The sequence below is a fragment of the Brassica rapa genome, chromosome A09 (assembly GCF_000309985.2).
Source record: "Brassica rapa cultivar Chiifu-401-42 chromosome A09, CAAS_Brap_v3.01, whole genome shotgun sequence".
In the NCBI taxonomy this organism is placed as follows: Eukaryota; Viridiplantae; Streptophyta; class Magnoliopsida; order Brassicales; family Brassicaceae; genus Brassica; species Brassica rapa.
In genome coordinates, this window is record NC_024803.2 from 3222953 (window position 1) to 3234191 (window position 11239).

At 30.4% G+C, this 11239-nt stretch overlaps 2 protein-coding genes across 2 annotated transcripts; one reads left to right on the top strand and one right to left on the bottom strand.

Moving 5' to 3' along the window:
* Positions 1 to 562: 562 nt before the first annotated feature.
* On the top strand, positions 563 to 2561 carry LOC103837136 (transcription factor MYB86). Its single transcript, XM_009113465.3, has 3 exons — positions 563 to 1223; positions 1326 to 1455; positions 1561 to 2561. Exons 1-3 carry the CDS (start codon positions 1091 to 1093, stop codon positions 2303 to 2305), a joined length of 1008 nt encoding a protein of 335 aa, XP_009111713.1. The 5' UTR covers positions 563 to 1090; the 3' UTR covers positions 2306 to 2561.
* Positions 2562 to 7716: 5155 nt separating this feature from the next.
* LOC103837135 (pectin acetylesterase 10) lies at positions 7717 to 11156 on the bottom strand. The gene is made up of 12 exons (XM_009113464.3): positions 10245 to 11156; positions 9897 to 9979; positions 9682 to 9811; positions 9531 to 9604; positions 9137 to 9223; positions 8918 to 9042; positions 8780 to 8840; positions 8657 to 8710; positions 8500 to 8577; positions 8310 to 8415; positions 8082 to 8227; positions 7717 to 8009 (listed from the first exon to the last, which is right to left on the bottom strand). Exons 1-12 carry the CDS (start codon positions 10441 to 10443, stop codon positions 7902 to 7904), a joined length of 1251 nt encoding a protein of 416 aa, XP_009111712.1. The 5' UTR covers positions 10444 to 11156; the 3' UTR covers positions 7717 to 7901.
* Positions 11157 to 11239: the final 83 nt, after the last annotated feature.

The following is an 11239-nucleotide window of genomic DNA, read 5'->3' on the forward strand; positions in this document are numbered from 1 at the left end:
TGAAGTTTATGTCTCAAAAATAGCACTAGAAGGAAAAAGTCACAAAAATGACATTCATTAAAGGGTAAAATATCTCTAATACCCTTGGTTTAAAATTAAATAAACAAACAAAAATAAATAAAAATAAATAAAATAAAAATTAAAAAAATGAAAAGAAGATTTTTTTTTATAGTTTCAGATTATATGTTTTCAGATTCGAAATTTTTATAATTTTTTTTTCGAAATTTTTTTTTTCATATTTTCCTTTTATAATTTAAAAATACTTTTTAAAACTGTTTTTAAAATTTTTATTTTTTATTTTAATATTTTTTTTATAAAATTTTAAACCCTAATTCCAAAACCTCACCCCTTAACTCTAAACCCTAAAGTTTGGATTAATTAACCCAAGGGGTATAAGTGTATATTTACCTCTTTAATGAAACATATTTTTGTGACTTTGAACCTTGGGTGCTACTTTGGGAACATAAACTTGGTTTGGTGCTATCCTAGTCTTTTTCTCTTTCTAAATCAATCAAAATATATAAACCAATAACACTTTCTGAAATCATACTATTTTATAAAATTATGTTGCTCATAAAAAGAAAAACAAAGGGGAGATAAAAGAATATAGATTTTTCACACCACAATTATACTGAGAGGGGGGGGGGGTAAATTTAAATATGATTATGAGTGTAAAAACTCATAAAACAACATTCATGATAAATCAAACGTAGTATTTACTATTTTATAAAATCAAATTGTTTATTAAATTGTAGTAATAATAGTTTACCAGTTTGATCTCTAAAGTATAAGCTGCGATTTCTTTCTATATTGTAAAGGAATCAAATAGTTTTTTGTTTTTAACTAGGTTTTTAGTTCATCTCTTGATATTCTATATATTGTGGTCCCATAAAAGGTGTCGATTAATTCACACAACGATTATAAAACAGAAGTGACGTTACACCAGAGTCGCCAATCACATTTACTCTCATTTTTATAATAATTTCTCCATCTTCTTCCTTCCTCTTCTACCTTATAGAACCTTCACAGATCATAAACTCTATATCTCTGCAACAATCTATAGCTTCTTGTTGATTCATTACATATAGAAATGGGAAGACATTCTTGTTGTTATAAGCAAAAGCTTAGAAAAGGCCTTTGGTCTCCTGAAGAAGATGAAAAACTTCTCAATTACATAAGTAGACATGGTCATGGCTGTTGGAGTTCTGTCCCCAAGCTCGCAGGTTTGGCTTCCATCATGGGCTCTTATCTTTGAAAAGTTAAGAAAATTGTATATATATCTTTTACAATGTTTGTATATATATGCATTTGGTATGATCATATAGGTTTGCAGAGATGTGGAAAGAGTTGTAGACTTAGGTGGATAAACTATTTGAGACCAGACTTAAAAAGGGGAGCTTTCTCTCAAGACGAAGAATGCTTGATCATTGAGCTCCACGCTGCGTTAGGCAACAGGTTAATAAAAATTAGCAACATGTTACATAATATTACAAAAAAATATTAAAATGTAGATTTTGGAATATGTTTCATTATATTCTGAGTCCGTTTTGAATTGTGTAGATGGTCTCAGATCGCAACTAGGTTACCAGGAAGAACAGACAACGAGATCAAAAACTTTTGGAACTCATGTCTTAAGAAGAAGCTGAGAAGAAAAGGCATCGACCCAACTACACACAAACCCTTAATAAGCGATCTTCAAACTCTTAACGTCATAAATCAGAAGCTGACGTCATCCGAAGTACTAAAGTCAACGGGTTTGTTAAACAATCCACATGATCAGTCAATGATCGTCTCATCGCAACCAGGTTCATGGTGGTTCCCGAATCAAAACGCTGCGTTTTGCTTAAGTTCAAATACGGTTTCAGACCAGATCGTATCTTTAATCTCTTCAATGTCCACGTCATCATCTACGACACCAATTACTTCATTAAACCCTGTTCCTGAACTCAATTACTGCAACAACACAGTTCCATCTCCCACCAACAGTATCTACAGTGCTTTCTTTGGTAATAATTACACAGAAGCTAGCCAAATCAACAATAATAATAATAATCATGTAGTGAATCATCCTCATGATCAAGACATGAAGTCATGGGCATCGGAGATACTTCATTACAACCAAAGCTCAGAAACTGGTTTAGAAGCAGAGGTGAAGCCAGATATTGCCAAGTACTATTGGAGATCAGCATCAGCATCGTCATCACCAAACGAAAACGCTGAGGCATTACTACATGATGCTGACATTGAGTGGTATGCTAAAAATCTTCAAAAAGTTCATAACATGGCGTTTGATCAGAGCCTTTAGAGTTATATTATATGCTAGAGAAATATCCTAATCAGTACTTCATTTTCTATCTATATTCACGGACCGGAGTTTATTTGATTGATACATATATAATATATGTTCGTCATGTATGTAAGTATATATATGTTTTTTGGTTGTGTAAATTTTCGCGATCGTGTGTATATATATTTTTGGTGCTAAGATGTAACTCGTTTTTCTTCTTTTTACTTGTCATGACTTTGATCTTAATAGAGTTTCAAATTATTTTTATTTACCACTATGCTACCTTTGCTTGAGAAAAGTTATTACTGGTTACGAAATTTTGAAAAACTACAAAAATAGAACCTATTTAAAATAAAATAAACACGTCCCGGTATAGTTGGATGGTGTTTTATTTTTTCATGAAGGAGAAGTTATTCTTACCAAGTTCGAGTAGAGACTTCTTTTTCGGAAAAGTGATTCCGGACAACATGACGCATGCGTGAAAGTCAATATTTCTTTTTGTATTATAAGTTTACATATATGTATATGTCTCAAATATAACAGTAATTCATTTTTCAATTAACTTTGGGTTTTATATTACAAGTGAACCCACCATGTTATTATTGTAAGAAACGGCGAATAGTTTATGAATATGATAATATTCATAAATTGACTTTAATAAGTTATATAATCAAAAATGTAATTAGAGTATGATTTGTGTTTAAACTTTAAACTATATGAATTTATATAACTTAGAACACTATTTTGAAAGAAATTTAATCCGTTTGAAAACTAGTTTAATTGTATGTTAAAAATAAAAATAGTCGAATCTCGAAAGGGTTCATACTTATTTGATTATAAAATGTAAAAGAGACGTCATTAAAATATTTTGAATTGTTAATTACGATTTTTTTTGTTTAACTACTTAAATTTTTTTTTATAGTTGTCGACCAAAAAAAAGATTATTTGTTTTGTCTATCTTCAGAAGTTGAAACTAGGACTGGTCTATCTCTGTGCCAAAAACTTCTCTAGCTTTAGCTGGTTAAGGTATTGAACTATTGATGAAACCGAATTACAAGTGAAAATGTGCGAATGAGACAATTCATCTTAGAATGGCAGTCCATCGTTGTCTCCTTTAGAAACAGAGATCAAGGTGTGCTTCACTTGTCAACAGTTCTCTCATATTCAATTTTTTTACTTCTCATAATCGATTTCCCACATGCAGTTTTGAAAATGACGTATGAAAATTGGAAGATGTAATATTAGAACGAGGAGAGCATGTGAGAAAGACCAATCTGCGAGTTCAGGTTTCCGTGCATGAAAGAAGACTAATTTACATGCATGTTCTTCTTTCTTGAATTTTTAACTAATTAATTTAATGAATTTTTTTCTGACAGATTCTTTTAACAATTGACTCTAAATTCATCTTTTGTTTCTGAGATCGTCATTTATATGTTTATAAATGAAATTGATATATTGCAAAATGGTTAGAATTTTTCTTACGTCATCAGACTTAGTTTCAAAGAAATTAATATAACGATTATAAGTTCCATTCCTAAATTATTATATATCTCGATTCTTGGTCATCGGTTACTATAAAAAGAAAGAAGTCATACGCGTAGAAGAAGGGACCATTGTCTTGTAAGATGGCGAAATACGAAATTCGAATTTGTGTACTCTTCTGACAATATCCCAATATATAATCCACACGAGGGATGCTTTTGAGTTGGTGCTTGCAGAAGAAGGGACCCTTGTTGCTGACAGTGTTCATAAAACTGGAAAAGCCATGCAAGGGATAAGAAGAGCCAAGCAGATATCTGATTCAGAAAATAAAAACCATACATTTGAGATTTTATTATTAGTCAAGGAAATCTAACTTGTAAGATTATATTGTACATATGAGCGGTAATGGAAATTTTAACATGCTTTTAGCCTTTATATGAATATGATGCTCATGATCATGGACTTATTATTGGATATGTGAATATCAAGACTGGTGAAAAAGATGTGACACATGTTAGCAATTATATAGTTTTTTGTAAGCCAAAATTAAAAGATGAGATGAAAGTAACTTGCATATAATGTCGGCTATTATTAGCTTGATTGATTGATGCGTATATGGCTTCCCTTTCTCTGATTTATAGTTTGATAAGAAATACCTATATTTTCGGTCCGACTCTATAAACTATTCAAAATTTTGATGCTATCTTTTAATTCCAATTTATTAATGTTTTTACTAAAAATTATTGATTTATTGGGGATTGTTTTCTTTGACAAATAGGTTTTTAATTAGTAATAATTTCAGTAATATTACACGGAAATTATCATTTACAATATTTTATGTATTTCCCTTTATGAAAAGGGACGAACATATGTTTTTTTTTTAATTATACAGAAGTATCTTGGCCACATAGAAATGGATACATACTAGCCACGTGTTAATATATTTTCAGTACACATGTCGGTTTCATGTCCCTATTAATGCCGAAATGTAAATATCACATATAAAAGAATGAATTACCGATGTTACACAAAGCCAAAAATGATTATTAATCAACATTTCCCCCAATGCTGGTTGTTGAACGAGAGTATAAATACAAAGAATTCTATAGAATTTTTGAAAGCAAATGTGCATGAGTTGATCATTTGTATTTTGAAGACTTATAGAACGTTTTTTTATGCTTACACCTTGTAATTTGCATGTGAGCCAAAATAATTGAGGCCCTACTTCAATCATAACTTCATTTCTATATTACAATCACAAAACATCACTATCCCCTATATATTAATTGAAGAACATTTGAAAAGATATAAACTCAATTTTGTAATAATTAAAAAAAACTTCTTACTTATGTGTCAATCAATTAGGTAGTTAACTAGTCATACGTGTCAGCCTCACATTAAAATTTAAAAATATGTTGGTCCAATTCAATTTTTATATTTCAATAGAAACATTTAATACCAACTATATGATATCATATGATATTAACTAAAGCAAGGTGACAATTTATTATATATTATTTCCTTAAATAAAACCTACGGAATTATCTAATGTGATTATGATATACTGTATATAGTAATTAATGATTTTAAATAATAAAAATTTGCTAATAATATGTATGTTTTCTATCATTTTTGTTTAATTCTTTACTATTAAAATAAATTACACAATTACATTAGTCATATATTAAAATTTAGATTTTTTTTGTATATGTTGTATTTTAAATTTTTAAAACGAGTATAAATTACGAAAACTGTTAAAAGTCTCACATAAACTTTTGTGATCAATGTTTAATTTTTTTTTCTATAATAAGATATAATGATTATAAAATCATATAAATAAATAATTTTATTTAATAGGTGTTTTTGTTAATATATATATATATATACTTCATATCGTTTAAATTTAATTATATATCATATACGATAGATAAGATTGATTATTTTGATTTATTTATTCTAAAATGATTGCGAATAAACAAGAGCGGTCATTTGATGTATATGTGCAAGCCAATTTATTACATAATAGTAACTGATTTCTTAGTTATTTAATATATAATTGTTATTTTATTATTTCATAATTTGCAGAAAAATATAAAATAAGTATTTTATTATTTCATAATATGCAGAAAAATATAATAAGTATTTATTCTACACAAGACGCAGATCTTAACTTAAATATGTATCTCTTTAATAATTTTGAATCTTAAGCATTTTCTAAATCTCATGCCAAAATAAAAGAAAGAAATGAGTATAAACTCAAAAAATTAATATTTATATCGACCAATAACTAAAATGACACAAAAAAGAAAAAAATATCGAAGATAGATAGAATTGACACGTGAACGTAAATTTCTCATAACTATAATTAACTTTTAAATTGCTAAATCATGATATAAAACCGAGCTGACATAGTTTCATTGTAACCAAATAGTAGGCATGAGATTCTTCGGCCTAAACGTTAGGTTTTTATGCTATAAATAATTTTTTAACCCAAAATAATTTTAAAAATGTGATCATTTCATTAGTAAACAAATTATGTAATTAACAAAAAAAGTTTTAAAAAATTGTTTAAGAGCCCAATATATTAATTCGATCAATAATATAAATTTTTTTCCATACGATATTTCTTAAATAATTTTCATATAAATTTATCATGCGCAAGGCGCATGTCTTATCCTAGTATGTATTAAAGGGTGTAGACAATCTAATATTTACATGATTTTGGAATTATTAAAAACTAAAGCGTTTTGGGGTGAATTAGACAATTTATTATGATTTTTAAAATAATAAAATTCTCTTAAAAACTATAATATATATATATATATATTGTTAATCAAGAAACTTGACAAATACATTTTCAAACTACATTATAAAATTTACTGCTTAGAATTTTTATAGAAAAATATAATATATATATATATATTCAAAATCACAGTTTTCTAATATTAAAAATTTAAAATTTAAAATTTATATTTAAAAATAACTTTTGTCATTTTGTATAAATCATTTAAAATCCAAATCAAATGAATATTCGATCATTACTGTTCTTAAGTTTCTCAACTTGTCTTTAAAATAAATAAAAAGCATATTATATAAAAATGTATAGAGTATGATATTTCTAAAACGATCGTTGTCGTTTTAATATGGCGATGACGATAACGTAAACAAAAATCCTAGCTTATTGATAAAGACAACGATGTGGCGGTGTCGAGGCAATATTATAAAGCTCAACTATCAACCAGTCATGGGAACCTAATATTTAAAACGTGAGATTACTGTTTTCATGTAACATTTCCTGCCAAAACAATTATCCAGTATCCCTTGCATTTTTTAAAAATGTGTATGGCCCCGTATGGGCTTTCGACAGCCTCACTGACTTGAGTCTGACCTGGTTATATCACCTAGTCGAAATTAACAGGTTTATAGAACAGGCTGTCCATTTTGATGATCAAAACAAAGAATTACACCGTTAATCTAGATTTTATTTAAATCACTGAGAGTTTTGTTGGTTTTTTTCCTACCACCCATTTGTGGATGATAATGCGGCTTTAAAACAATCATAAAAACCATTTTTTATTTCTTAAAATCAAAGTTAGTCTATTTTATTGTTTATGGTTACAAAATGGGTTGACAGTTTGTGGATGAATAAATATAAATAAAAAAATATTTTCCGAAAAAATAAAAGTTTCATTTAGATAAAATATTAGTATTGAAATTTAAATTTAAATTTAAATTGGAATATTATAAATATATATAGTTTAATAACATTTTGAAAACCGCATATTGTGTTTGAACCAATCAAGTGAACTATATAGGCTTGGATTGTTTGATTTATTTCAACCAGCCTCTATTTTTTTTTTTGTCTCTACAATTCTAAAACACATTCCTGAACTTGTATCTGAATGGGTTGACACTAGTACACATCACTAGTTTAGAAGCTTGAGTTTGGGGTAGCCTCTTTTCATTATAAAGCATTTTCGGACTTGCCTTCAAGCTCAAGCCAATGTTAATGTGATCACAAAACATATTTTCGGTATATTATTCAGTATTGCAAACAGAACTATTGAAGTAAAAGAATACAAAAGGATCATTAAGATATGAAAGAAAAATAAAGAATGAGAAGATCATTCACTCATCTGAAGACAAGATTGTGGCAGCTCCTATCACAAGGGTATGGACAATCTATTAGCTTCACCTCTGCTCTATCAAAATACCAATCTCCAACCGCTGTCGCCACCGCCTAACCTCAGATTCGGAAAAAGAATAAATCATTTCAGAAATGTTTAAAGGCAAATGCACATGAAGTGCTTACCTTCTTGTTGATAACAGGCGAATCATCAGCGAACCAAGTGTCTTGCCTTTCGGTTTGGCAATGAGCAAAACATGAGTTTATAAACAAACCGTTCTTTCTTGCATTCAAGAATCCGCTCACAGCCCTCAGCATCTGATCTCTAAACCCTGTTTAAAGAAACAACATAACTAAGAGTGGTGAGAGGTCATTTTAAAAGTAAGTTGTGAACTTTTCAGATGAAGATTCGACCTTGCAAGAACAGTATCTGTGCTGGAGTGCATCTTCCATGGTTTAATCTGCATTCATGCCAATAACCACTAGGATCTGCACTTGGTGGAGCAAGACTGCTTTGAACCTGTTAAAACATATCAGTCAAGAACACACACACACACATATAAATGGTTACTTTCAATAAACATGGAAGCTGTAGAGATGTTACCTGCCAAATATCATAAGCTGCATTGACAATAAAGAGAGGGGTTTTCATCTCACTGATCAAGTTTTGAGGGAAGAAACACTGTCACAAAAAGCTAACTGGTTAGCTTTTGAGCTTATATACTGAAGAGAAGTGGTTCAACTAAAGGAGTAAGAGTTACAGAAGTTGGATTGAGATGGTCTGTGCACATATGTGGTAGATTGTTCCTCACTCCCTGCAAGATTCATTACCTTTTTTCAGTTTATGAAGTTTTTAATATGAAGATGAGGTAAATACATCACACCTGCAGCTGCACAACGCCGTTATATAGATTCCTAATGGTATGGCCACCAGACACATCAGGCCTTTAATCATGGGAAAACAAACGGTTCAATAACAGATACAAAGCTGACTATGAGAAGGAAAAAAAGAAGTAACTTACGTGTCCAAGAACAAGCCTGCATCGCTTAAGCATTTGACTTTGGTGGTTCTTGAAAACAAGTTACTGAATTCATCACAACGTAAAATCACTGCTAGACCACCTGCAGAGCATCCAGATAGAAGTGCCTGAAGAGTATTAAGCAAGTTAAGAACAAAATGTTTAATCAATGTAAAGACAAGACTATAGAGCAAAGGAAGGACAAAGTGAACATATATATACCTGTTTGGCATTTTGCATTCCCTTTGTTTCCAAATCATCCATTGCTGCTCTCCATATCCTCTCTCCTCTAAACTGAAGCCCTGCAGCCTGAAAAAAAGTTACATATTAAAAAAGAGAAAAAATACCTCAAAATTAGCATACAAAGAGAAAAAAATTCTCAAAAAAGCATTTATTAAAGATAAAAACAAATATCTATTTTATATTTGAATTTAGTATTAAAGTGGATGAGAGCTTAGGAGTTAGAGTAATTTAGTTTTTTTTTCTTGTGAAATGTGTGTTATTTCGGGAATATGTACCTTTGGGTGCTATTTTGGGGATAAATTTACATAAAGTGCTATTTTGGACATTTTCCCTAAAGAGACTGAAACATATGATCTCTAAGACAAAGCTCAACCTTGTTCTGACTATCTCCACTGAAGGAACCACCATCACAGTAACGAAGCTTGACTCTATTCCAGTTGAAAAAATCTGTATGAACATGTTAAAAATAGAGCTAGTTGTTTCTTCAAGATCTTTACTAATAGAAAGCATGAAGACAAAGAGACCTGGATTTTCTTGAGCTTTATCGCTAAGTATGCCTGTAAACTGTATCTGTTTCTCCATATAGTTAGAGGATCCACGACGACTCTTCTTTCGGTATACACAGTTCCTTATGTTGTCACACCATCCTCCTCCCTTTTCCACATTTTTTTCAATATCAACAACACACATTCAAAAAATGAAAATGTATGATCTCTAAGAAGACTCTTCCTTTGCTAACCTCTAGTTGAATTAGCCAGCTATTGGCTCCTGATCCATGTCCACGGTGTAAATGATATCCAGGCAATGTTCCATCCAAACAAACTGTAATTAAAGATTCAAACAAGATCACATGCATATAGATTCCAACACTGTTCTATTTCTTTTTTTCTTTTTGTTTATAGGATATGATATTTGATGCATATACATAATGCGCCTCACATTCCAAAACAAGAAAGCAACTAACCATCTTAGAAACTGAGTAATATCATTGGAGTAAATATATGATAAACAAACAAAAAGCAAAACCAGTTTTGTGTAAATGAACTGAAGTAAATCAGAGAGAGAGAGAGAGTAAGAGAGTGAGTACCAGCTCCTTTGGCACCAGCTCCAGTGATAAGTGTGAGGCCAACCATTAATGGGTTGAAACTGGAGATAGATTTGGAGACACCATACTCTAGTTCCTCAATGTGATCTAACTCTGTGACATTGAACTCTAGATATCCATTTGCGTCAGTGCCAAGAATCAGCACTGTGACCACAAAACCTAACAAGAAAATCTTCCTCATTTCTCTTATTCTTGAGTAGGAAATGCTTAGAGTATATAAAACAAATAGACTTTAAAAGGATTTCAGACAATAGGCAAGAACTTGCATGTGTTGTACTGAAAGAATCAAACTCTATTTCAGCTTTTAAAAGAAGAAAGAGACAGAACAGAGCAGTGGAGAAGTGAGTGTGAAGTAGACTGTTTAAAGAAAAAGAACAAAAAGAAAGAAAAAAAGATTTCATGGCTGGATTCACGTTTGGAATCTCACCACCTTTGGTTTTCTTAATTAGTTATTTATACTAATATAAAGTGATTAATTAATATTACTGGTAATTAAGGCAGGGGAACCATCTTTTTGTTTACTAGATGTTGGTTCACACTTGATACACACACATCATTAAACAAAACATGAAACCATACAAATAAAATAAGTAAAATTTTCTCACAAATTTACTCAAATAATAGCTTGAAAAACCCTACCTAATTTATGTCTTACTGGTTTTCAACAACATCATGGGCGGTAATTACGAAATTGGTAATCATGTAACGCCGCTTACCTAGGATGTTCAAGACATTCTTTAAGATTAGTACTCATTGTTCGAAAATGTCAAAATGAGTTTCTCAACTGTTGTTTGCTTTGCTTCTCTGTTTTCTCAGTGGTAGAAAATTTAGTCAGGTTTGGACTTCATTTGCATCGTATGGTCTATGTGAAGGTATGATCATGAGCTGTCTTTCGACAAAGAAAAAGCTTGTGCTAGTGTATTCGTGTACTAATATCAGAACTCAGTGTGATGTAAAAGCAAGGTTCCATGTTAATG

Coding starts and splice junctions, on each gene's coding strand:
- LOC103837136 (XM_009113465.3), top strand. CDS start 1,091: ATGGGAAGACATTCTTGTTGTTATAAGCAAAAGCTTAGAAAAGGCCTT. Junction 1,224..1,325: donor TTCTGTCCCCAAGCTCGCAG/GTTTGGCTTCCA, acceptor ATGATCATATAG/GTTTGCAGAGATGTGGAAAG. Junction 1,456..1,560: donor CACGCTGCGTTAGGCAACAG/GTTAATAAAAAT, acceptor TGAATTGTGTAG/ATGGTCTCAGATCGCAACTA.
- LOC103837135 (XM_009113464.3), bottom strand. CDS start 10,443: ATGAGGAAGATTTTCTTGTTAGGTTTTGTGGTCACAGTGCTGATTCTT. Junction 8,578..8,656: donor ACCATCTCAATCCAACTTCT/GTAACTCTTACT, acceptor TTTTTGTGACAG/TGTTTCTTCCCTCAAAACTT. Junction 8,416..8,499: donor CAGCTTATGATATTTGGCAG/GTAACATCTCTA, acceptor ATGTTTTAACAG/GTTCAAAGCAGTCTTGCTCC.